Raw genomic sequence first — 27,819 nt, 5'->3', positions numbered from 1 at the left:
CATTACCATTGCCATTGCCATTGTCACCGCCACTGCCGCTGCCATTGTCACTGTCACTGCCATTTCATTTGCCATTTCCATTTCCATTGCCAGTTCAATTGCCACCGCCATTGCCATTGTCACCGCCATTGCCATTGTCACTGCCATTGCCATTGTCACCGCCATTGCCATTGTAATTCCCATTGCCATTGCCATTGTCACTGCTGTTGTCACTGCCATTGCCATTCCCATTGCGATTTCAATTGCTATTGCCACACGCACCACCATTAGCATTGCCATTCCTGTTCCCACTGCCATTGTCACTGCCATTCCCATTGCCATTGTCACTGCCATTGCCATTGCCATTACCATTGTCACTACCATTGCCACTACTGTTGTCACTGCCATTCCCATTGCCATTCCCACTGCCATTCCATTCCCATTACCATTCCCATTGCCATACCATTGCCATTCCATTGCCATTACCATTCCCATTGCCATTCCATTGCCATTGTCACTGCCATTGTCACTGCCATTCTCATTTCAATTGCCATTGCCATTCCCACTGTCATTGCCATTGTCACTGCCACCGCCATTGTCACTGCCATTGTCATTCCCATTCCCACACGGCCCCATGGTGTCCCAGCCCAGGCCCTGGCCGGCGCTGCCCCCACCCCACAGCTGGGAAAGTCCCTCCTAGGCCATGGAGCTGGACCTGGCAGCCACATCAGGCCCTTCCCAAACTCCTCCAGGAACTTTGGAGCCCTGGCTCCTCACCACCTTCCCAGGGAGCCTCCAGCTGTGTTTTCACGGATTTTCTGGATTTTCTGGAGTGCGGGGAGGCACAGGAGGGACAGACACATGCCCTGCTGCTCCCTGCCTGAGTGCAGCAGGCAGCGTTGGAATTTCCATGCTTTCCTTGGCTTCTCCCAGGCTTTCTCAAACTGCCGCAAGCTCCAACAGCTCTTTCCCAATGCCCCGGGATGAGCGATGTGCATTAGAGCTGTGGAATGATGTGCGGCAGCCACAGCTCCGTGTTTTCCTTGGAAGCTCCTGGACGGAGCCAGCCTGAGCATTGCCACTATTTTGACATCATGTATTTACTTTAGCAAACTCATAATTAAAGAAGGGAGCAATGGCTCCCTCATAAACCTCTAGCACAGAATCCTGGGATCGTTCCAGTTGGAAAAGATCTCCAGGACCATCAACGCTTCTGATGAATGGTTGGACACCTCCCTCCCACTCCAAACAACATTCCCAGTGTCCCCCACCTTCTATTTCTCTGCTCCCTTTGGGATTTATCGATTAGGATTTCAAAAAGCTTTCAAAACCCATTCCAAGCGTGTCCAATCTGATTTTGCATCACGAATCCACAGTTAGAGGTACAGAACATCAATAAAATATAAGCAAAATGGATATGAAATACTAAATATCACAGCATGGAAAACTGAAACAAATCCCTGTATTTACCGTCAAACCAAGCCCAAAAAAATGAGGATGAGGACTTGGGAGGCCCTGGAATTTTATTCCTAATCCATTGATCCCAGTTGCCCCACCCCAGTGAGGGAGGAAATTCCATGTTCTTACTTTGTATTCTGGAATTGACAAAGGGAGGAGAGAGATTGTCATGTGAGCCGAGGTCTCTGCTCGCCATGTGGTCATAGTGAGTCCCATCTCCATAGTTCTGGCAAGAAACGGGGGAAAAAACACAATTTTACACCTCAATTTGAAGGCTGCTCTAAAAACCATCATTCCCTTGGGGTTTTTTCCCTGCTGATTGGCTGGAGCGACACATTTTTAGTGCCGTTTCCAAGTTCTGTTCATTAGAAAAAAAAAAAAAAAAAGAGAGAGTCCTGACTGGAGAGCTGGGTGATGTTCCTGAAATCCTGTGTGGGGTAAATCAGCAAAAAAAACCCTCTGGGAAGAGTCCTCCTGCTTAAAGCAAGGAAAAAAGCCTCTGGAGGAAGGAGGTCTCCCGCTGGGGGAATTCCATTCCAGCAGGAAAAAGCGAGGTCAGGTTGTTTGTGGAATAATTCCTCGACTTAATGCCCGGCCTCGATTTAAAATTCCCCAATCCTTCTCAGGCTCGTGCTCCTTTTCTTTCTATCTCCCCACTTTCATTCAGGGCTTTGGAGGCAGAAATAATCGGTGTGTGCCAATTGCCCGATTTCCTTTTCAAAACATTTTTCCCTCGGAAGCAATACAAGTGTCAAGGGGAAAAAAAAAGGGCAGGAAAATCAAACTGACAGATGGAAGCTGGGATGACGTCAGGGATGCAAAGCAGGAAAGAAGAAAAGGTGCTGGGATTCCTTCCTTGGAGGCAGGAACGGGGAAATGAGAGCTCCCGGGGAAGGGACGTGGATGGAGGGTGAGGAGGGGATGAAGATCCTGCTCTTCCTCACTGTCCTTCAAGTTAATTGGGAAACAATTCAAACAAATTTAAATAAGGGGCACGAGGAAGGCGCTTTCTGCTCTGTGTGTTTTAGGAATAAAGTGGTGCTGAGCCATGGAGGGAGGGCAGAACTGGGATGTTCCAGTTGGGAGCAGGAGCTGCCAGCACTCGGGAGGATCCAGCTGTGCTGCTGGAAAATCTGCTCTTCCCACCAAGCCATCTCCATCCCAAAGTGTCAAAAAAATGTGGATAACTGTCCACAGGCACAATTGAACTGACTGAGCCCAGCTGGCTCCTAAATCCCAGAGAATGCCGAGCCAGAGGGAGCCCACAGGGAATTCTGCTCCTGAGCAGGGACCGTGGGATGTGGCTGTGCCCAGTTCCAGCCCGGAGCACTCAGGGGATGTGCCAAAATCCCCCCAATTTTCCACGGACAAAGAGAAGGGTTTGAGCTGCTCTGGTGAGGATCCTGGGCATGGAATGGGCAGGCAATGAAATCCCAGCACCTCCAAATCCTACCAAAAATCCCTAAAAATGCACCTGGGGAGCAGCCTCTGCGCCAGCTGCGCTTTGGGGTGGGGGGCTGCCAAACCCCCTCAGTAATTGCTTCATTAATATGCACAGAAATCGTGGAATGCTCTGGCTTGGAAGGGACCTTCTGGAGCATCTGAAAGGCAGTGGCAGGCTGGGGTTTGAAATGGAAACATTGAGAGGAGCCATTTTAATGAGAATGCGGATTCCTGAGCCCACAGGACTGCACATTTCCATCTGCAGGGGATAAAGATGAAATTCACTTACCCTGGATGGACTCGGATGTCCTGCATTCCCCCAGGACCCTGAGCTAGTTCTGTCTTCTACATCTGGGGACAAAAAAGTTCTTTAGGCTTCGTGGCAAATCATTCCCGCCTTTTGTGAGAAATTAATGCTTCAAATTAATCTCCTGGTGCCTTTAATTAAGAAGCAGGCGTGAGGAGCCGAGGCCAGGAAGTGGCTCCTGACCCCGGGGCTGAAATGAACTCATTGAAATTCACGGCGGGGATGGAGCTGGACCCTCAGGAACGCTGAGGTTCGAGCGGCAGCACAACTCCTGCCTGCCTGCCTCCAAAGTGATGGAATTTGGGAATCTTGGCATCCCATCTTCTCCGAGTGTCCAGCAGCAAGCAGGGACTGGCGGACACTGCCAGCAGGACAGAGCTGATGTGGTTTTACCAGAATCGCTCCTCCAGTTTTTATGGGATGGAAGGGATTTCAAGGATCAGCTGTCCTGGGTTGCTGCAAGCCCTGTCCCTCTTCCCTGCTTAAATCTCTTTAAATCAAACCCATCCAGGTTTTAGGATCAGTGGGAATTTCAGCTGGAGAAGGGTGCTGAGACTAAATCGGGGGAATTTCCAAGATTCCAAACCTGACACTTTAATTCTTTCCCCCAATTAGGATTCCTATTCTCTCCCATAATAGATGAACACGTTAATAGCACGAGACACTCGGAGGTAAATATTTAATTAAGCTCCAGGAAAAAAAAAAAAAAAAAAAGGGAATGAAACTGTGGATCATTTACCTGACAGATCCGATCAACCATTCCATTAGGTTAATTAGGCAGATTTTTTAAAAATCAGTTGTGTTATGTAACAGACAATTAACTCTGGGGAGCCCCTGCTCAGAATGATGGGATGGGGCTTTTTTAATCAATAACTCCTGGGTTTGGGTGGGGAGGAGAGATCCCAAACCCAGCACAGAAGGGCCTGGTGTCCACTTGGAGTGATTCTGGAATTAAAGGGATTATTTTAGGGATTGTCCAGAGTGGGGCAGCTCCCTGGGGAGGGATTCCCCCCCAGCACCCCAAAAATCCCTGGCCTCCTTCAGAAAGAGACGGGACTCGATCTTCAGCAGTTCCACCCCAATTTTCCTGGGATTTCACCCCAAAAGTGCCGAGCGCCGCCGCCCCTCTGTGAAGCATCACTGAGGAGCCCTAATGAAGTAACCCTGACGGATGAATCCATTTCTTTGTCCCTAATCAAATCCAAGCAGGTTGACATAAGCCAGGAACTGAATCCAGTTATTCCCTGGTAATTGGAAAAAGGCCCTTTAGTTCTCATTAAAACAATCTTTGGCCATGGGAGGAGAAGGAGGCTCCAGCCTCAATGGTGCCCAGGAAAAGCCCCAAAATGCAGCTCTGGAGGAACCTGGATCCTCCAGTTCCTGCTTCCAACTCCAGCTGAGCTCCAGAGGGAAAGGAGAGGATCCAGAAAAAAGCTGCGGGAAAAAGCAGAACTTTTGCAACATCCTCAATTTCCAGCTGGGATATATGGAGAACTTCACAAGGTCAAGGTTGGAAGAGACCTTGTCATGGGCAGATTTGGGAATTGGCCCCAGGAAATCCGGGATGAAGGATTTGGGTTTAAAGGATCACCAGGGATGGGTGAGGAGGAGCCTCAGGATCCCAGAATCGCCAGATCCCTGAATCCCCTTGTCATGGGCAGATTTGGGAATTGGCCCCAGGAAATCCGGGATGAAGGATTTGGGTTTAAAGGATCACCAGGGATGGGTGAGGAGGAGCCTAAGGATCATCTCATGGCTCAGCTCTGCTCCCAGCCCCATCCAGCCCAGAAGACTCCCAGCTTTTTGGGGCCACCTGGAGCGAAATGATCCCTAAATTCCCCCAGGATCTGCGGGAATTTTGTGTCAGTCCGAGGAGGGTGGGGGAGATGTGAGGCTGCTGGTTGTGGTCCTATTGCACTTCCCAAAAGCCCCTAAACTGGGCCTGCTAATCCCAATTAATTTCAACAGGCCTGGTTGGTGGATTGAGACCTTTCCTGCTGTTTTGCTCTTCAAAAGAAGTTGGATTTATCCGAGTATTAGCTTGAAAAACTACATGAAAAAACCCAGCTCAACAAAATACAGAAGGAGGATTAAAGAGGAAGATCAAGGGAAGAAGAAACCTGGATATTTGATAAGCTAAAGGAGTGGAAAATTTCAAATGCACATCCATTGATCCAATCTTTTTTTGAAGGTTTTGCTCTAAATATCATCAGGACATGAGAAGAAAAGCCCAAAACAACAGGCAGGGAGGTGATGTGGAAGAAGGACGGGATGAAGGCCTCAAACACTTGAAAAATTCACTTTTGCAATGAAACATGGCATTTCATTTTCTGCCTGAATTTCCACAAATATCCACGGAGAGTTGGAGACCCCGCTCTGAAGCGGCAGCAGCGGAAACAAACCTGAACTGTTCCCAACAAAGAATCCCATTGTGCTGCTGGGGGTGAGCTCATCCTTGCCCACACTGTCCCAGCAGCCACACATGGTTTATTTATCCAGGCCATGCTCAGGGCTGCTGCATCCCAGAATTCCAGCAGGTCCATGGATTTCCAGCCTGGAGCGGTGGCAGGTGTCCCTGCTCCTTCAAACCCTTCCAGCCCAGAAATTGTTGCTACTGGGATGGCTCAGTGAGCTCCCGACCCCAAGAGTCAAAGGGGATTTTCTTATTTTAGCCTTTGGTTTGGAGAATAAATAAATTCCCAAATTTCTGCTCTTTGGGGAGCCCGTGAAAACAGGAGCTGTACGGGAACATCAGAATGTTCTGGGATAAAAACTGGGATGATGCTACAAACAAAACACTCCTGGATGTGGAAGAGAAAATCATTTCACTGCACAATTCCAACTTGGAATAATGTCATTTATTCCCTTGCTCCAAGAGTCTCCCAACTAATTGTGCTTTGGACAGAAAGGCTGAAATGAGGATAGAAAAGTCTGACGTGCCCGTGAATGCCAAATTAATTCATCACACGGATTAATTCATCACTGTGGGACACACAAAGCACAGCCAGGACACTGGGATTGCTTTGCTGGGGACACACGCAGGTAGGGCTGACAATGGTGAAAACCCAACAGTCCCACAGTGGTTTGTTGTAAATATCAGGAACCTCCAGGAATCTCCTCCCAGCCCGTGGAGCTCACTGGGATGTCACAGACAATGGTGGACACCCAATGGAGTCACCAGTCCCACAATGGTTTGTTGTAAATATCAGGAACCTCCAGGAATCTCCTCCCAGCCCGTGGAGCTCACTGGGATGTCACAGACAATGGTGGACACCCAACGGTCACCAGTCCCACAATGGTTTGCTCTCGATGTCAGGAACCTCCAGGAATCTCCTCCCAGCCTGAGGAGCTCACTGGGATGTCACAGACAATGGTGGACACCCAACAGTCACCAGTCCCACAATGGTTTGTTGTAAATATCAGGAACCTCCAGGAATCTCCTCCCAGCCTGAGGAGCTCACTGGGATGTCACAGACAATGGTGGACACCCAATGGAGTCACCAGTGCCACAATGGTTTGCTCTCAATGTCAGCCAAAGGAACCTCCAGGAATCTCCTCCCAGCCTGAGGAGCTCACTGGGATGTCACAGACAATGGTGGACACCCAACAGTCACCAGTCCCACAATGGTTTGCTCTCGATGTCAGGAACCTCCAGGAATCTCCTCCCAGCCTGAGGAGCTCACTGGGATGTCACAGACAATGGTGCACACCCAATGGAGTCACCAGTCCCACAATGGTTTGCTCTCAATATCAGGAACCTCCAGGAATCTCCTCCCAGCCCGTGGAGCTCACTGGGATGTCACAGACAATGGTGGACACCCAATGGAGTCACCAGTGCCACAATGGTTTGCTCTCAATATCAGGAACCTCCAGGAATCTCCTCCCAGCCTGAGGAGCTCACTGGGATGTCACAGACAATGGTGGACACCCAACAGTCACCAGTCCCACAATGGTTTGTTGTAAATATCAGGAACCTCCAGGAATCTCCTCCCAGCCTGAGGAGCTCACTGGGATGTCACAGACAATGGTGAATATCCAACAGTCACCAGTCCCACAATGGTTTGCTCTCAATATCAGGAACCTCCAGGAATCTCCTCCCAGCCCGTGGAGCTCACTGGGATGTCACAGACAACGGTGGACACCCAACGGTCACCAGTCCCAGAATGATTTGGGATCTCAGGGATGATCCCATTGCACTCCTTCCAGCAGAGCAGGTTTCTCCAAGCCCTGCCCGAGGCCTTGGACACCCACGAACTGTCCCAAGGTTATATCCAAAAGGATCTGCAAAAGCTCTTCCAACCTCCACGCCCACACATCTGCTCCTTGCCCTTCCCTGGGCATTTTCCCTGAACTCATTTCCTGCAATGGAAGCCTGAGGAATTTTCTGGCACTTCTGGAAAAGTTTCCCTCTCCCTGCAGCCCTTGAAGGCTCTGCCAGGGATCGCTTCTGTTTGATTTTGTGCGGAAAACTCACGGAGCGAGGGGCCCTTGAAGGTTCCTTCATCTCCTACCTCTGAGCTCTGCCCTTTGCTCCAGCAGCATCTGCTCCCTTTCAAGCTGCCCATATGCTCTGCAGAAACTTCCAGAGCTCCAGCCTGTTCCCACAAGGCAGCAGCTCCTTGCTGAGGGGACTCATTAAAACTGGAGATCCTAACGATGGAAATGCACCCGTGGCTGGCCACGGGACAGGTTTGGTCACTTGATCGTGCCTCAAGTCATCTCCTCATCAGAGAACACCTCTGGAATTCCAGCTGGGAGAGAGGCCCCGTCTCTCTCGGAGCACATTCTGTGTTTTTTCAGCCGACGGGTCATTAGGAACTAAATTATCCTTACAAGTGTCTTGTGAAAGGAATAAATGACATCCCCTGCACCACGGAAGGATAAATTCAGCCCCATCTCCCTGGAATATTCATCCCTGTCTGCATTGCGAGCCCAGCCCGAGCTCAGTAGGAGCAAACAGAGGTGGGAACTCTCCACTCACCCTGTCTGGAGGTAAATCCTCTTCAGCCTCAGGGAAGATGAAGGGGGGGCTTTCCTGCCGAGCCCGGGGAAGGTCTCACCGAGCCGAGGGAGCTGCACCGAGCCCCGGGCAGGGCTGGGAGGGAGCTGGGCTCGGATTTGTCCCTCAGTGCCCTCAGGGAGCTGCTCCAGGCAGCCCCGAGCCCAGGATTTGTCCCTCATGCCCTGAAGGAGCTGCTCCAGCCGCCCTGAGCCCAGGATTTGTCCCTGGAGCCCAGCATTTGTCCCTCATGCCCTGACGGAGCTGCTCCAGGCAGCCCCGAGCCCAGGATTTGTCCCTGGAGCCCAGGATTTGTCCCTCATGCCTTGAGGGAGCTGCACCGAGCCCCGAGCCCAGGATTTGTCCCTGCAGCCCAGCATTTGTCCCTCATGCCCTGCGGGAGCTGCTCCAGCCGCCCCAAGCCCGGGATTTTTCCCTCATGCCCAGGATTTGTCCCTGGAGCCCAGGATTTGTCCCTGCAGCCCAGGATTTGACCCTGGAGCCCAGGATTTGACCCTCATGCCCTGAGGGAGCTGCTCCAGCCGCCCCGAGCCCAGGATTTGTCCCTGGAGCCCAGGATTTGTCCCTGGAGCCCAGGATTTGTCCCTGCAGCCCAGGATTTGTCCCTGCAGCCCAGGATTTGTCCCTGCAGCCCAGGATTTGACCCTGGAGCCCAGGATTTGTCCCTGGAGCCCAGGATTTGTCCCTCATGCCCTGAGGGAGCTGCTCCAGCCGCCCCGAGCCCAGGATTTGACCCTGCAGCCCAGGATTTGTCCCTGCAGCCCAGGATTTGTCCCTGCAGCCCAGGATTTGACCCTGCAGCCCAGGATTTGTCCCTGGAGCCCAGGATTTGTCCCTGCAGCCCAGGATTTGACCCTGGAGCCCAGCATTTGTCCCTCATGCCCTGAAGGAGCTGCTCCAGCCGCCCCGAGCCCAGGATTTGACCCTGCAGCCCAGGATTTGTCCCTGCAGCCCAGGATTTGTCCCTGGAGCCCAGGATTTGTCCCTGCAGCCCAGGATTTGTCCCTGGAGCCCAGGATTTGTCCCTCATGCCCTGAGGGAGCTGCTCCAGCCGCCCCGAGCCCAGGATTTGTCCCTGCAGCCCAGGATTTGTCCCTCATGCCCTGAGGGAGCTGCTCCAGCCGCCCCGAGCCCGGGATTTGTCCCTGCCGCGCTCCCCCCGTGCCTGGGGCCCGGCACATCCTGTTTACAGCCCGAGCTGCTCCTTCCCAAGGCATCCGAGCGTGGCAATTGTTGTCCTTTGGAATATGGTAATTGGGATATTTTTACCCAGCTTCAGAACATATTTCCAGCCCACAGCAGACTTTCGACAACAATGCAACTTGGAAAGCTGTAAATATGGGACAATCATCCCCAAACACCCAGCTAGCCTTCAACACGTCTTGGCATTTGGGACAGCAGCTCCACTCCAAACATATGGCAGGGAAAGCTTTGCCTTTGCAAGGAATGAGGGGCTTTGCTCCCTCCTGATTTCGGTTTTGGGGTGTTTGAAGGGCTCTGTTCCCCATTTCCAGCCCTCCCCGTCCAGCTGGAACAGGAATGTGAGGAGGCGGCGCAGGGGCGGGCACGGACGCCACGCCCAGGCGAGAGCTTCAATGCGTTTCCCTCCGGAAAATCCTAAAATCCTGCAACAGTTTCGATGCAGGGACTGCTCCAAGCCCTGTCCTGGGACGCTCCAGGGTCCAGGGAGGGAGGAATTCCTGCCCAAAACCCCACCCAGCCCCGTCCGGTGGGTTCTGGTTCAGACCCTCCCTGGGTTCTGTCCCTCCAGGTCCCTCTCCCAGCAAGGCCTTGGCAGTTGTTGGAGGGGATTTCCACAAATGCAGGACTGGAGAGGCCCGAGGATTTAATTAGCTTTGTTTAGAAACGGGTAAACAAAGAGGGATGGCTTTAATGAAAAGGGACAAACAGCATGGAAGCAGCTGGAAGGGGTTTTTTTTCTATCCCAGCTGCTATTTTATTCCAGTCTTGAGTCACTTCTACCCCCACATAAAACAATTTTAATTCAGGCCAGACACCTAAGACCGGTTTCATTCACACGGGCAGCTAAACCTTGGAGCAACCTGGGCCAGTGGAAGGGGTTCCCTGCCCTTGGAATGGGATTTTCCTTCGGGTCCTTCCAGCCCAAACCATCCCAGAGCCCTGCTGCAGGAATGTCGTGTCAGCATTAATTGGGAACTATTCCAAACCCCACCGTTCACTCCAGGGGTGTCTTTAAAACCCAAACCCCACCATAAATTTGTGCCTCTCGTGGTTTCTTTGTGCCTCATGAAAGGCTCTTTTTATCACTCTCCGCTTGCTCCAAAGGGCCCGCAGCAAAGGGCAGCGTGGGCCTGGAGTGACCCCAAGGAGCAAATCCCAGCAGAGCCAGGGGAACCCAGGAGAGTTTCCTTGGGGGAAAAGCCAGGAAAGGCAGGAATTTCCTTGGAGGGAAACTGAGGAAAGGCAGGAATTTCCTTGGATGAAAACCCAGGATTTCCTTGAAGGAAAAGCCAGGAAAGGCAGGAATTTCCTTGGAGGAAAAGCCAGGAAAGTTTCCTTGGAGGAAAAGCCAGGAAAGGCAGGAATTTCCTTGGAGGGAAACTGAGGAAAGGCAGGAATTTCCTTGGAGGAAAACCCAGGATTTCCTTGGAGGAAAACCCAGGAAAGGCGGGAATTTCCTTGGAGGGAAACTGAGGAAAGGCAGGAATTTCCTTGGAGGAAAAGCCGGGAAAGTTTCCTTGGAGGAAAAGGCAGGAAAGGCAGGAATTTCCTTGGAGGGAAACTGAGGAAAGGCAGGAATTTCCTTGGATGAAAACCCAGGAATTTCCTAGGATGAAAACCCAGGAAAGGCAGGAATTTCCTTGGATGAAAACCCAGGATTTTCCTAGGATGAAAACCCAGGATTTTCCTTGGAGGAAAACCCAGGAAAGGCAGGAATTTCCTAGGATGAAAACCCAGGAAAGGCAGGAATTTCCTTGGAGGAAAACCCAGGATTTTCCTTGGAGGAAAAGGCAGGAAAGGCAGGAATTTCCTTGGATGAAAACCCAGGATTTTCCTTGGAGGAAAACCCAGGAAAGGCAGGAATTTCCTTGGATGAAAACCCAGGATTTTCCTTGGAGGAAAAGCCAGGAAAGGCAGGAATTTCCTTGGATGAAAACCCAGGATTTTCCTTGGAGGAAAAGCCAGGAAAGGCAGGAATTTCCTTGGAGGAAAAGCCAGGATTTTCCTTGGAGGAAAAGCCAGGAAAGGCAGGAATTTCCTTGGAGGAAAACCCAGGATTTTCCTTGGAGGAAAACCCAGGATTGGTCCATCTTGGGTGCATCCATTGAGGAGAACCTTTTAATAATATATATCTAATAATATAAATATAATATACAAATACATAATAATATAGAAATAAAATTTATGTAAATAGAAATAAAAATTATATAAAGTTTATATAAAGATATGTTTAGATAGAAATATATATTTATATAAAATATATAATCAATATATTTATATCATATATAATTTATATATTTATATAATTTATAATTTAGAGATTTATTTAACATATACAATTCATATATTCATATAAAATATGCATTTTATAAGTTCATATAACATATAGCTTATATATTTATATAATATAAATTTTTAATTTATATAATAGAATTTTTAAAAATTTATTTTATAAATTATACATAAATTTTTATAATATAAATTTTTTATTTTTTTGTATAATGTATCATTTTTACATTTATGTCTTTTGTATATGATGTAATATATAATTTATATATTTGTATAAACCTTATAGAAATATATAAAAACTTTCTATTAAAAATATAAACAATATATAAATAATACATATTAATATAATTATAATATTCTGTAGCTCTGCCTGGTCTCTGTTTATATAAATATAAATAAAATTGATATTAAGTGTATAAAAATATATATTTCTATATAAATATATAATTACATAAATACATAAAGTACATAAATACATAAATACATTATATATTTGTATAATATCCGTAACTTATATATTTATAGAATAGATATCATTTATATATAATAAAATATATCATTTCTATCTTTATAAAATATATAATTTTTATATATATATAAAATTTCGAGAAATGTATATAAGATTTATATAAAATAGAAATAGTATATAAATAATATTCCCAAATATTAGAATATAATCGTATTTGGGAATATTATTCATTTACTATTTCTATATTATATACAGAAATACCATTTATATTTATGAAATATAAAGCGTATATCAATAATATTCCCCAAAATATCCTAGAAAAATCCCAGAAAAATCCCAAAAAAATCCCAAAAAAATCCCAAAAAAATCCCCAAACAATCCCCAAAAATCCCCGAAAAATCCCCGAAAAATCCCCAAACAATCCCCGAAAAATCCCCAAACAATCCCCCGATCTCTCCTGCCCCGGCCAGGCTGGCTGTGTCCCCTGGGAGCACCAGAGCCGCAGGACGCGCCTCATTTCCGAGCCTTTGGGGCCTTCCTTCCTCCGAGCGCTCCTGCTTTCCTGTTTGTGAGGGCCCCAAACGCCACAGAGCACTGGGAACGGGTGGGACAGCAGCGGGGATCCCATAGAGATCCCACAGAGCTCAGGGATCCCACAGAGCACTGGGAACGGGTGGGACAGCAGCGGGGATCCCACAGGGACCCACAGAGCTCAGGGACCCCACAGAGCCAGCGGGGATCCCATGGAAACAGCAGGGAACCCATGGAGATCCCACAGAGCTCAGGGATCCCATAGAGCCAGCGGGGATCCCACAGAGCTCAGGGATCCCACAGAGCTCAGGGATCCCATGGAAACAGCAGGGAACCCATAGAGATCCCACAGAGCTCAGGGATCCCTCAGGGACCCCACAGAGCTCAGGGACCCCACAGAGCTCAGGGATCCCACAGAGCACTGGGAACGGGTGGGACAGCAGCGGGGATCCCACAGGGACCCACAGAGCTCAGGGACCCCACAGAGCCAGCGGGGATCCCATGGAAACAGCAGGGAACCCATAGAGATCCCACAGAGCTCAGGGATCCCACAGGGACCCCACAGAGCTCAGGGATCCCACAGAGCCAGGGGGATCCCATGGAAACAGCAGGGAACCCATAGAGATCCCACAGAGCTCAGGGAACCCATAGAGATCCCACAGAGCTCAGGGATCCCACAGAGCCAGGGGGATCCCATAGAAACAGCAGGGAACCCACAGGGACCCCACAGAGCTCAGGGATCCCACAGAGCCAGCGGGGATCCCATGGAAACAGCAGGGAACCCATAGAGATCCCACAGAGCTCAGGGATCCCACAGAGGCAGAGGGGATCCCACGGAAACAGCAGGGAACCCATAGAGATCCCACAGAGCTCAGGGATCCCACAGAGCCAGCGGGGATCCCATGGAAACAGCAGGGATCCCACAGGGACCCCACAGAGCCAGCGGGGATCCCATGGAAACAGCAGGGAACCCATAGAGATCCCACAGAGCTCAGGGATCCCACAGAGATCCCACAGAGCTCAGGGATCCCACAGAGCTCAGGGATCCCACAGAGCCAGCGGGGATCCCATAGAAACAGCAGGGAACCCATGGAGATCCCACAGAACTCAGGGATCCCACAGAGCTCAGGGATCCCACAGAGATCCCATAGAACCAGCAGGGATCCCACAGAGATCCCATAGAAACAGCAGGGATCCCACAGAGCCAGCAGGGATCCCACAGAGCTCAGGGATCCCATAGAACCAGCAGGGATCCCACAGAGATCCCATAGAAACAGCAGGGATCCCATAGAAACAGCAGAGATCCCACAGAGCTCAGGGATCCCACAGAACCAGCAGGGACCCCACAGAGATATTTTTGGGATATTTTTGGGATATTTTTGGGATATTTTTGGGATTTTGGGGGGGATTTTTCTGGGATTTTTTTTTTAATTTTTGGGGGATTTTTTGGGGGTTCTTTCGAGATTTTGAGGGGATTTTTGGGGATTTTTTTGGGGATTGTTTGGGCGGATTTTTCAGGATTTTTTCAGGGATCTCACAGAGCCAGCAGGGACCCCACAGAACCAGGGATTTTTTGGGATTTTTGGGAGGATTTTTGGGGGATTTTTTTTTAATTTTTGGGGGATTTTTTGGGGATTCTTTCGGGATTTTGAGGGGATTTTTGGGGATTTTTTTGGGGGGTTTTTTGGGGGGATTTTTCAGGATTTTTTCAGGGATCTTACAGAACCAGCAGGGATCCCACAGAACCAGGGATTTTTTGGGTTATTTTTGGGGATTTTTCTGGGATTTTTTTCTTTTAATTTTGGGGGGATTTTTTGGGGATTCTTTCGGGATTTTTGGGGGATTTTTTCAGGGATGCCACAGAACCAGCAGGGACCCCACAGAACCAGGGATTTTTTGGGATGTTTTTGGGGATTTTTGGGGGGATTTTTGGGGGATTTTTTTTTTTTAATTTTGGGGGGATTTTTTTGGGGATTTTTTTGGGATTCTTTCGGGATTTTGGGGGGATTTTTTTGGGATTCTTTCAGGATTTTGGGGGGATTTTTTGGGGATTCTTTCAGGAATTTTGGGGGATTTTTCAGGATTTTTGGGGGATTTTTTGGGAGTTTTTTCAGGATTTTTCGGGATTTTTTGGGGATTTTTTCAGGGATCCCACAGAACCAGCAGGGCTCTCACAGAACCAGGGAATTATTTGGAATTTCCTGCCTTCCTTGGCCTCCAGGGCGCTCAGGTTCCTCCCCTCAGCAGCTCAGGAGGTTCCGCTCCACAGGAATTCCTCTGGGATGGGCAAAGAAACCCCAAATCCCCGAGGTTTTGCAGCTTGGAAGGAAGTTCCCACACAGCACAACTGGGAGGCAAACAAAAGCCATTGTGTGCAGAGGAGAATTAATAAGAATTAATATGGTTTCCATTAATTGGTGAAACATAGCGTGGCAAAACTTGAGGGATTTGGATAAAAACAACCCTGAATTTACTGGAAAATGAAATAGGATAGGATCGGCTGAGCCTTGAGTTTCAGGAAGCCCATCCCAAATGGGAGGAATTATATTTGTGAAGCTGCTCTTGATCAATTCCTGTGCAAATCAAATCCAAATCAGCCCCGAGAAACGTCGACATCTTCCCCCCGAAACCCCCAGGAATCCCACGGCAGCTCCATTTCTCCTTTGCCCCAACCTCTCCTAGGTTCTACCCATTCCCAGTTTCTGCAAAAACCAGGAATCGGGCAAAAGAAACCAACAGCTCAGCCCAAAGTGAAGCCCAGCCCAGCCCAGGATGGTTTTTTTTGCCCTGAGCTGGCTGTGTATTTATTTTTTATAGGAAATCTGGCAAATGGAAAGCACATCCAAGGCCTTGGATTTTTCCTATAAATATCTCAGCAGTCCCAAATCTCCAAGCACAAGGCAAATCCGTTTGAGTCCTTTCAGGAAATTCTCCATGACTTCCTGTCACAAAGTCCAACAATCACTGTCTCTTCTCCAACCACTTTGCTTCCAAAGCCAATCCTGACTTTCTCTCCAGAATTCCATCAAAATTCTCATCCCTGCTGTCATTTTTGCCTGGAAGTAAACCCAGAAAATCTCTTACTCCTTGCCAGAAATCCAGTGTAAGGTATACAGGAATACTTGGAATCATGGAAATCCCCATGGGAAAATCAAATTTGGGAATTTGACCGGTTGGGTTGTGGAGCCGGGAGTTTATGGATGGAAATAAACGGATTCGTTCCCGCTTCCACGGAGATAAAATTCCTTTAAATCTAGAATATGGAAATGCAGGGATCCAGTTCCCTGTTAGTTAATTACCCCTGGAAAATAATTGGGTGCCAAATCTGGGCAGGCTCCTCACTTTGGCAGCTCATGACAAGATTTCTCCATAAAGTGCTGAGAAAATAAAGACAATTTTAGAGCAAATTGATCAGAGTGCAAATATTGATCCTTTTGGCCTTCCTTGCAGTTCATTAACGAGGGATTCTCCCCCTTTAAGAAAGCAAATTTTTGTGTGATCCCCCTTGCTCGGTGCTAATGAATCCTTTCATCCAAAATTCCCGGAGCCTCCGGCAAAGCCTGAAAAAATCCAGCAAATAATCTGGAGTGTCGGGAATAACCCCGGTGGATACCTGCAGCTCCCTTTGCCGTGACCTTTGGCCAGGAGGATTTGCCAGCAAACTCCTAATAAAGGAGTTGGCAAACACGTCGGGAGGCAGCCGCAGCTTTCCTGCTCTCTGTGGGAAGTTTATAGCCTGGATTCCGTTCCAATGGCTATGCATATCATTAGCATATTTAAATAGGCTGCTTCCCAAATTAAAGTGGAAGCAGCTATAAAATGCTGTTGGCTCAGCGGCTCCTTCTGAATCAAAATTCAGCCTTCCTGAAGTTGTTTTTTTCCTTGACTTTCGACGGAGAGGGAAGACTTTGCAGGGAAAATAAACGAGGCAAAAAGGCAGTTGAAGTACTCGGTGTTTACTACTGAGATACTCCTGACTGCATTTACCAGGAGCGCCGGGGAGAAAAGCAATTTGAATTCTGCTCAGACAAAAACTCCAGGCCGGGCCAGCTTTCCGTCAGAATTCTCCTTGGTGCTGCATTTTCCTGCTGTGGATCCCCCAGAGCGCAGGAGCTCCAGCCCTGAGAGCATTTCTGGGGTTTGGAACAACCTGGGGGACCCCTCAAATCCCTTCCACCTTCAAATCCCTTCCACCTTCAAATCTCTTCCACCTTCAAATCCCTTCCACCTTCAAATGTCTTCCACCTTCAAATCCCTTCCACCTTCAAATCCCTTCCACCTTCAAATCCCCTCCACCTTCAAATCTCTTCCACCTTCAAATCCCTTCCACCCAAACCGTTCCATGATTGCCAAAGAGTGCCAGGAAAGCCGCTCCCTCCCTCCTTCTGGCCCACATTTTTTTAAATGTATTTTGACAATATTCTCCTGCGTTTATTGCACTTTTGGCTTTCCCTGCCCGCTCTCCAGCCCGTTCTGGACTCAGCAGCCACAGCCTGGATGTCCATCCCCACATGATGCAAAGCAGGAGGGAACCGCTCCCTCTTTTCTCCTCTTTTCCTGCTGAATGGTGGCACGAAAGCAGAAGGAAACACATTCTCCTAGTCCAGCAGAAATATTCAAGGGGGTGAGTCAGGAGTTCCAAAAATACATTTCCTAAGCTGCAAAACAGAGCTGGATGTTGCCATGGCACTTTGGGAAAATTCCCAAGTCTCCAGCTTGTTTCAGAGATGAATCAAGTGGGAGCGAGCGGAGTTTTCGGTCACTTTTACCACTGATTTCATTTGTTGCTCTTTCCCCTGGCTTTCAGGTTTAAAAGCAAACCTCTGAGAGGGATTGAAAGGGGCAGGTCAGCCTTTAGTATGGATTTCCACAAGTGGATTCCCAATAATGGCAGAATCCCGACACCTCCCACTATTCCAGAATGTTCCAGACACCACCCAACAAACATCCAACATCCAACAAACGAGCTCCGTGCTTCCCAAAAGCCTGTTCGAGTTTCCCAGTCTGCAAATCCTGGATGGAGCCAGCCCAGCATGAAAACCTCGATTCAATCACTTCTTGCACACAGACAGCAAGATGCACTTAGAGGTGGGTGTTCCCAAAAAAGAAAAAGGAGGAAAAACCAAAAGCACATTTCTAGTCCAGGCTCTTATTCGCGTCTGTAGAAGTGCGGACCGTGCGATGTCACCTCGCTGTCACCTCACCCTGGATCCATCCCCAACCCGTTCTGCAGGGAAAAAGCAAAACCTGCTGAGATCCTGGCTCCTGCTCCTCCCAAAAATGGCTGGAAGTTGAACCCTTAAGAAGCCCCTTTTCAATTCCAAAGGAAGAACGGGAGGGATGGATTTGATTTCCTTGCAAAATCTCCAGTTCCTGTGAGATGCAAATCAGCTCTCAGCCATTCGCTGGGCTTTGCAGAAATCAAAATTAGGTGAGAAAATCAATAAATTAGCGATTTCCCGGGATTTAACAATCCTGCCTCCATCATTCCCTCCAGCAGATCGGCCCTGGCTTTACATTTCCAGCCTTCCTGTCAAAAATAGATTTAACACCATTCTAACATTTTGTGCTTTTCTCAAGGATGGCAAGAAACAACTCCCAGGGAGCACTTCCATCAATCAGAGCAGGAGGAGGAGGAGGAGGGAAAAAGTCAAGGAAAAGCAACAACCAAGTGTCCAAGGCCAGGCTGGATGGGGTTTGTCCCAGGTTTTGGCAGGGATTGCAATGGGGCGACCATCAAATCCCTGCCATCCCAAACCATTGGGATTTTCTATCCAATGGGGCGACCATCAAATCCCTGCCATCCCAAACCATTGGGATTTTCTATCCAATGGGGCGACCATCAAATCCCTGCAGACCCAAACCATTGGGATTTTCTATCCAATGGGGCGACCATCAAATCCCTGCCATCCCAAACCATTGGGATTTTCTATCCAATGGGGCGACCATCAAACCATCCCAAACCATTGGGATTTTCCATCCAATGGGGCGACCATCAAACCATCCCAAACCATTGGGATTTTCTATCCAATGGGGCGACCATCAAATCCCTGCCATCCCAAACCATTGGGATTTTCTATCCAATGGGGCGACCATCAAACCATCCCAAACCATTGGGATTTTCTATCCAATGGGGCGACCATCAAACCATCCCAAACCATTGGGATTTTCTATCCAATGGGGCGACCATCAAACCATCCCAAACCATTGGGATTTTCTATCCAATGGGGCGACCATCAAACCATCCCAAACCATTGGGATTTTCTATCCAATGGGGCGACCATCAAATCCCTGCAGACCGAAACCATTGGGATTTTCCATCCAATGGGGCGACCATCAAACCATCCCAAACCATTGGGATTTTCTATCCAACGGGGCGACCATCAAATCCCTGCCATCCCAAACCATTGGGATTTTCTATCCAATGGGGCGACCATCAAATCCCTGCCATCCCAAACCATTGGGATTTTCTATCCAATGGGGTGCCCATCAAATCCCTGCCATCCCAACCCATTGCCCAGCTCCTGACACAAGCAGGGCACTGTCCAAGGAAGAAAAGGGAGTGGAAAAGGAGAATGCTGGAGCCCTTGGAGTGGTTTTATCCGGAGTTTAGCGGGTGAATGCTGTGAATCCCAGGCTATTCAGCATTCCAGCAGCAGCAGCAGCAGCAGCAGCAGCAGCTGCACAGCCCGAGCCTCAAACACCGCCCTCCTCCCATCGCAGCTCATTTTATCCATTGTCCCTGCGGAGAGGAGCCACAGGAACATTTGCAGGGTTCCATAGGAAGTGCCAATGGCGGCTGATGAGAGCAATTGGGGATTTCAATGGGAGGAGAGAGGTAATCACAGCGCAGCGAGCACAGCTCCACTCCAGGAACCTCAGCACGGCCCGGGGGGAGCATCTGCAATGCCACCACCATTCCTGAGAGACGGAACAGGACAAAAATTGGTTTATAGGACCTGAGCACAAAATGAGAGCCCCCTGGAGCAGCGTTTCCAGTTCCTGCTGAAACCCCAGAGGCACGGCTCGGCTTCCAGGGGTGCCATCCACCCTCTCATTTCTTGTGCCACCTCTGCCCAAATGCTCAGTGTCTCCAGCCTCTCCGAGCTCCAAAGCCAGGGGGAATGCTGGTGCCCACGCTCCCTCCCTGTGTGCCAGTGTTCCAGAGCCATGGGCACTGCCAGCCCCAGTCAGGATGAGCTGTGCCCACTCCCAGCCCCAGCCTGGTAAGGATGAGCTGTGCCCATGTCCCAGCCCCAGCCGTGGTGAGCTGTGCCCATGTCCCAGTGCCAGCCTGGGTGAGCTGTGCCCATGTCCCAGCCCCAGCCTGGTCAGGATGAGCTGTGCCCATGTCCCAGCCTGGTCGGGATGAGCTGTGCCCATGTCCCAGCCCCAGCTGGGGTGCGCTGTGCCCATGTCCCAGCCCCGGGTCGGGATGAGCTGTGCCCATGTCCCAGTGCCAGTCTGGGTGAGCTGTGCCCATGTCCCAGCCCCGGGTCAGGATGAGCTGTGCCCATGTCCCAGTGCCAGTCTGGGTGAGCTGTGCCCATGTCCCAGCCCCAGCCTGGTCGGGATGAGCTGTGCCCATGTCCCAGCCTGGTCGGGATGAGCTGTGCCCATGTCCCAGCCCCAGCCTGGTCGGGATGAGCTGTGCCCATGTCCCAGCCTGGTCGGGATGAGCTGTGCCCATGTCCCAGCCCCAGCCTGGTCGGGATGAGCTGTGCCCATGTCCCAGCCTGGTCGGGATGAGCTGTGCCCATGTCCCAACCCCGGGTCAGGATGAGCTGTGCCCATGTCCCAGCCCCAGTCAGGATGAGCTGTGCCCATGTCCAGCCCCAGTCCGGATGAGCTGTGCCTGCTGTCAGTGCCAGTACCAGGCCAGGATGAGCTGTGCCCATGTCCCAGCCTGGTCGGGATGAGCTGTGCCCATGTCCAGCCCCAGCCTGGGTGCGCTGTGCCCGCTGCCAGTGCCAGCCTGGTCGGGATGAGCGGAATGCAGCCATTCCTGCCTGACAATACCGGCTCTTTGTTTTCCCGGGCTCCCCAATCTGTCCGTCCATCTGTTCTGCCTTGCTTTAGAATTCCCGTTTGAAGCTCCTGGGGAAGGATTCTCCTCTTTGTTTCGCCTCTGCTCCCTCCCAGGAGCTCGGAGTTCAGAGCCAGCCCACCCTGGCATCGATTTTCCAAAGAAATAAATAAATTAAACCCCCTGTTTTACTGGCATCCAATTTGTTTCCTCAATTTACGGTAAAAAAGAATCACTGCAGATTCCCAGGAAATGGTTAAAAAAAAAAAGATGGCTTTCCTTGGGCAAAGATGGAAAAAACAATTTCAATTCCTGGACTCCCAAACTTTGGAATACAAAACACCTTTTTTTGTGAAAAACAAGGATTTCCTATTTGCTCCTTGCCCCACTCCTCTGCGTGACTGGAGCAGAATGTGGAGGCAGCCATGGAAATCACAGATTTCCTTTGCCCTGCTGCACACTGGGAATATCCCCAAATCCATCCAAAGCGCTCACAAACAAACCCATTCCTTGATTTCCTCTTGGAAAAAAATAAATCCTTCCATTTGTTTGGTTGGATTTTTTTTTTTCCCAGTCTGTTTTCCTTCCTTGCCTCATCAAGCCAATGATAAAGCACAAAAATGGATACGGTAAAGGCATCAAACATGGCAAGAATGGGCAAGGATTAATTAATAGTTCATTAATTTTCCCCATGGAACAGGAAATTCCCAGAGCCTGAGGAGAAGCCAAGGGTCTCAGTGTGGTCAGACAGGTTTGATGGCTCCACATGGATTACACTAAAAACTCCTCCTGCACGAGGAAAATATTTATGATCCCAATATTTTGAGCAGGAAACATGGAATAAGGAGGCCCTGCTCATACAGCACAACCCTGAGAGACAAAACCCACCAAACCCAGATTTTACCCTAAAGAAAAATCAGATTGCACAAAGCTGAGAGACCAAATCTTTCTAAAATACAACTTCCAAATTCATTCCAAATCCCTGGTTCTTGTTTGCTCTCGGGAGACTCAGAGCAGGGCAAAGGAAACAAAATTCTGCTGATTGGTTATTGCCCTGCCACGAATTGCATGGAGGAGGCAAAAGCCAGGCAGGACCATGTCCCAGAGATGTTTTAATTGCTGCTATAAAACCGTGACAGGGACAGAAACATTTTCCTTTCTTTTAAGGAAGTCTTTTCCTTGATAGGATCTCATTAAACATCGCTGGAAAAGAAAAACATCCCATTTACAGGATAACATCTCCTCGTGCTTCAGGTCCTTCCAGGCTTGAAACACGAGGCACTAGCCAAGGAAATACGGATATTTATCTCCTTCCTGCCAGAAAAAAGTCCTGCAAACAGCAGGAAACTTCCATGGAATGGGATTTGCAGCCTAGAATGGGGAAATTCCTCCTGTTATGGATCATGCTCCCATTCTGGAATTTTTCCTGTTTGACAGTCGGTCACAGGTTGGACTCAACCACCTTGGAGGTCTTTTCCAACCTCAGCGATCCTGGGATTTTGTGATTCTCCAGACCAGGTCCCACAGCATTAAATGAAAATGGAATTTAATCTCCTCCGTGGATATGAAAAAAAAGACCAGTGGAAAAAACCCTCCCGGTGCTTTTAGTCCCTTTTCAAGAAGTTCTATCAAATAAATGTCTTTGGCCAACTCCATTAGGGAGCAATTAGACCTTAATGGCCGTCTAAATCCATTATCAGTGGACATTTAACCTTGCAATATTTAAAGATAATATTTAATTTCAGCAAATTAATGGGCTGCCTGTGAGACCAAAGAGATCTACTTAGGCTCTCTGCTTTTCCATCGGGGATGTTTCCCTTTGGGTAGTGTGACAAGAAGCTGGGAAAGTTGCTCCTCACGTTTGGAGCTCCAATAAAGGAGTTCAAAGCAGAGCAAGATCTCAAACAAGCACCTGCTTTATCCTTCTTGCTGCTCCCATTGCTTCCAGATTTATTTCCATATTCCCATACCCATCCATAGCTATTTTTGATCCACCATTCCAGGTTGCTCCAAGCCCTGATCGTGGACACTACCAGGGATTCAGGGGCAAAAACTCCTCTCCAACCCTCTCAGAGCTGCCCAGGCCAAGGAAAATGTGAATTGTACACAGATCTAGAAATTCCAGCTTAAGGAGGACGTTTCCCGTTTCATTCCGAGGTTCTTCCCCCTTCATTCCCAAAAGGACGGGAATGAAAGCAGGAGAACCTCCAGTCCTGTGATGCTCTAAGATGTCATCGCCAGCGTCTCTTTGAAGCCAAGTGACAACATCCAACGTCTGCACTATTTCAGTCCCTGGAGAACTTCCCTGATGGAAGCATGGGAAAAGCTGGAGAAGCTCCAGAAGTAGGTTGCCATCTCATTGCCACGTTGGAAGAAGGTTAGAGGTGTTTCCTCTGTGAACTGAGAGCTTTAAATAGCGCTGACTTTGCACGGCGGCAGGGAGGAGCTGGAGCTGGCGCCGATCCACGGAATTTCCGAGAGTCACAGCCAACTCCAGCGCTGAACACGCGTGGAATTCAGCGTGTCAGAAGGGCAGGAGAAGATCCTTCCTCTGGCAGAGCCGCTGGAACTCATCTTTGGTGGAATCATGGAATGGGTTGGGTCGGAAGGACCTTCAAGCCCATCCAGTGGAGTCATGGAATGGGTTGGAAGGACAAAGCCCATCCAGTGGAGTCATGGAATTGTTGGGTCGGAAGGACCTTCAAGCCCATCCTGCCCAGGATCACTCAGCTCAGCCAGAGGTCCCGGGACAGGCACCCTGTGCCAGGGCCTGCCCACCCTCCCAGGGGAGAATCCAACACCACTGAGGAGGAGCTGTCATGGTGGAGGAGGCAATGGATGGACACCAAAGCTGTGGAAGATCGGTTTCCATTGAGAAAGCACCAAAATGCAGGATGGTGAAGGAAGCAATGGATGGACACCAAAGCTGTGGAAGATCGGTTTCCATTGAGAAAGCACCAAAATGCAGGATGCTGGAGGAAGCAATGGATGGACACCAAAGCTGTGGAAGATCAGTTTCCACCGAGAAAGCACCAAAATGCAGGATGGTGGAGGAGGCAATGGATGGACACCAAACTTTGGAAGATCGGTTTCCATTGAGAAAGCACCAAAATGCAGGATGGTGAAGGAAGCAATGGATGGAGACCAAAGCTGTGGAAGATCGGTTTCCATCGAGAAAGCACCAAAATGCAGGATGGTGGAGGAAGCAATGGATGGAGACCAAAGCTGTGGAAGATCGGTTTCCATCGAGAAAGCACCAAAATGCAGGATGCTGGAGGAGGCAATGGATGGACACCAAAGCTGTGGAAGATCGGTTTCCACCAAGAAAGCACCAAAATGCAGGATGGTGAAGGAAGCAATGGATGGAAACCAAAGCTGTGGAAGATCGGTTTCCATCGAGAAAGCACCAAAATGCAGGATGCTGGAGGAAGCAATGGATGGACACCAAAGCTGTGGAAGATCGGTTTCCACCAAGAGAGCACCAAAATGCAGGATGCTGGAGGAAGCAATGGATGGAAACCAAAGCTGTGGAAGATCGGTTTCCATTGAGAAAGCACCAAAATGCAGGATGCTGGAGGAAGCAATGGATGGACACCAAAGCTGTGGAAGATCGGTTTCCATCGAGAGAGCACCAAAATGCAGGATGGTGGAGGAAGCAATGGATGGACACCAAAGCTGTGGAAGATCGGTTTCCACCAAGAGAGCACCAAAATGCAGGATGGTGGAGGAGGCAATGGATGGACACCAAACTTTGGAAGATCGGTTTCCACCGAGAAAGCACCAAAATGCAGGATGGTGGAGGAGGCAATGGATGGACACCAAAGCTGTGGAAGATCGGTTTCCACCGAGAAAGCACCAAAATGCAGGGAGTATAGCTGTGCCTTCACAAACCTAATTAATTTCAGGAATTCCAGCCTTGGAAAGCAGCAATTAGGGAAGGGTGCTTGGCCTTTGGCTCACCCAGAAGAGCTCCATGCTGGGAGAAGGTACTGGGGCCATTGCCTGGGTGTGTGCTCACCAACCCCTCACGTTTCTGGGCTTTGGGGTCAGGACCATCCTGCCCCACACGGGGAACCGGGCTGTAATTACACACGCTCCTGTCAGAGTGGAATCTGTAGTACATCGTTAATGTGTAAATGACTAAATAACTTAATTAGGTGAAATGAAGTGCACTTACGAGCACAGATGCTTACGTCGGATCGGGATAATGTGGTGTGTGGGAATATATCCCTGGTTTTTTTAAAGATGTTTATATTTAACTGTAGGCCAAGGAAATGAGGAACACGCACTGGTGAGAAAGATGGCAGGGAATTTTTTTTTTTTAAAGGGAAAAATGTTTACCACATCCTTACAAATTAATGGAGGAAACCATTTTTAAATCACTTCAAAATGCTGGAAGGAACCAACTTTTTAATCCCTGTAAATATCCCAGTAAAATCCTAAGGGAAGAGGACAAAAAGTGGTTCTTTGGGCAAGCTCCAGCTTTCCATGGAGCCTGACAAACGGAACAGGAGAAGCGCTGAAACCACTCCCAGCCCTTCTACTCATCCATATTCATCCTTCCCCTCTCCCCAATCCATGGAACACAAGCACTGAATGAGCCAAATTATGGCATGTGTGCTTCAAGGAGGCTTCAACCAGGAAATGAGAGATTTCATCTGCCATTGATGGATAAAAGGGAAGGAGATGAGGAAGTTGTGGAGCTGGAGCACAGCTTATTCCCAGAAAACAACCTGGGGTAGTGGTCAAGTCCCTCCCAACCCAAACCATGCCAGGACTCAAGGAAAGGAAATCAAAGTTCCCAAGCTGCAGTGCCCACACAGCATTCTCCATGCTATTTATTAATTAGCTGCCTCTAATGACAAAGAGAAGTAGATCTTTGTTGGAATTTCAAAAAATTCCTAAATGCAGGATTCGGCAGCAAGCTGCCCAAATTTTTGGTAATTCCATACATAAGCACCACTAAACGAGAAGTTTTTCCTGCAAGTCCTCTAAAGATCCCTTTTCAAGCTGGAAAAAGAAGTTGTCACAATGATTTTGGGAGAGCAGAATTTGGGACTGAGTCAAAAGTGTCGGAATAACGAGTTGGAATCTGTTGCTATTAGTCACTGCCTTGGAAGCAAAGCCAAAGCTGTTAATGCTGGGGATGTTGAGGAGTGCAGAGTCTTGGAAGGAATTTTCTAGGATGAGATGAAACAGTGAGGTGGCAAATATTCCCTTTCGTTAGGTGCAAAGGAGAATTGTACCTGGCAGGAAGGGGAGAGGAGGTGTTTGCCTCTCCTGGGAAGTGTCACCCTTGGAAGAGCCTCCATTTCACATCTCCTCCTTGGGAGCCAAACGAAATCAATTAATTCTGCAACTGGAACCAATTAACCCTCGCAAAAGCACAACGCCGAGCGCCGTGGCAGTCTTTAGTAAATGGGAGAAATGGAAGAAATCCATAAATAAGAACAGAAAACGCCACAGGCTGGGCTGTAGCAGGTGGGCTCCTCATTCTGCAGAGACAGCATGAGAGTTTAAGGGTCTAAAAACCAGCAGGGACTTCCACAAAATGGGGATTTCATTGGGAGGGTCTAAAAACCAACAGGGACTCGCACAAAATGGGGATTTCATTGGGAATCTAAAAACCAACAGAGAATTCCACAAAATGAGGATTTCATTGGGAATCTAAAAACCAACAGGGACTTGCACAAAATGGGGATTTCATTGGGAATCTAAAAACCAAGAGGGACTTGCACAAAATGGGGATTTCATTGGGAATCTAAAAACCAACAGAGAATTCCACAAAATGGGGATTTCAGCGGGAATCTAAAAACCAGCAGGGACTTGCACAAAATGGGGATTTCATTGGGAATCTAAAAACCAACAGGGACTTGCACAAAATGGGGATTTCATTGGGAATCTAAAAACCAACAGGGACTTGCACAAAATGGGGATTTCATTGGGAATCTAAAAACCAACAGAGAATTCCACAAAATGAGGATTTCATTGGGAATCTAAAAACCAACAGGGACTTGCACAAAATGGGGATTTCATTGGGAATCTAAAAACCAGCAGAGAATTCCACAAAATGGGGATTTCATTGGGAATCTAAAAACCAACAGGGACTTGCACAAAATGGGGATTTCATTGGGAGGGTCTAAAAACCAAGAGGGACTTGCACAAAATGGGGATTTCATTGGGAATCTAAAAACCAACAGGGACTTGCACAAAATGGGGATTTCAGCAGGAATCTAAAAACCAAGAGGGACTTGCACAAAATGGGGATTTCATTGTGAAGATCTAAAAACCAACAGAGAATTCCACAAAATGGGGATTTCATTGTGAAGATCTAAAAACCAACAGAGAATTCCACAAAATGGGGATTTCATTGTGAAGATCTAAAAACCAACAGAGAATTCCACAAAATGGGGATTTCATTGTGAAGATCTAAAAACCAACAGGGACTTGCACAAAATGGGGATGTCAGCGTGACGGGATGGGATCGATCCCGTTTGACTGCAGCACCTCAACGCAGGGCCGCCCTCCCCGAGCTGGTTGTACAAGGGGGATGAAGAAAGATCCCTTGAAAGAGACACCTTAAACCCTTATCACCTTAAACCCTTATCTTCAAGGGAGATAAAGCTGCCTTATCTTATTCAGATGCCTTGTTTGAGGGAGATGGGTGCCATCTGTGACACGAGCCAGCAGCTCCCTTCCCTTCCTTTCCTTCTTTTCTTCCCTTCCCTCTCCCAGCACGGGAACACTGCTGTGCCTCCAATCCCTGCCTGAATCCGTTCCTGGCCTTATTCAGCTTTTTTTTGCCCTTTTCCAACCGAATTCTGAGCAAACGGGGTCCTGCTCGACAGATTATTGCAATTCTCTCCTGAGCCGGGTCTTGCCGACAGAAAGGGGCTTAAACCAGCAAAACAACCTTGTAAATATTGTTAATAATATTCCTGTAAATATTATTATCAATATCCTTGTAAATATTATCAATATCCTTGTAAATATTATTCATAAAATTCCAAAGCGATTCCAGTGAACACACAGCTCCATCCCACCCCTCTGGACACCATCACGGGTTGATTTTTCTGGCGCTGTGCTGAATAAGA

At 48.7% G+C, this 27,819-nt stretch overlaps 1 protein-coding gene across 1 annotated transcript in view; it reads right to left on the bottom strand.

Annotated features, from left to right (window-relative positions):
• The window catches only part of TCF4 (transcription factor 4), a gene marked incomplete at its 3' end in the record, with an annotated part of 94,285 nt that overhangs the window by 50,842 nt on the left and 15,624 nt on the right, over nt 1-27,819 (bottom strand). Inside the window, exons 3-4 of the mRNA XM_066569915.1 lie at nt 3,170-3,231; nt 1,567-1,663 (exon numbers count right to left, since the gene is read on the bottom strand). Of these exons, the coding sequence (XP_066426012.1) occupies nt 1,567-1,663; nt 3,170-3,231 (159 nt within the window). The remainder of the gene's footprint in view (nt 1-1,566; nt 1,664-3,169; nt 3,232-27,819) is intronic.

Source organism: Molothrus aeneus, assembly GCF_037042795.1.
Source record: "Molothrus aeneus isolate 106 chromosome Z unlocalized genomic scaffold, BPBGC_Maene_1.0 scaffold_55, whole genome shotgun sequence".
NCBI classification, from domain to species: domain Eukaryota; kingdom Metazoa; phylum Chordata; class Aves; order Passeriformes; family Icteridae; genus Molothrus; species Molothrus aeneus.
Note: the sequence above shows the minus strand (reverse complement) of the source record. Positions and strands in the feature narration are given on the sequence as shown.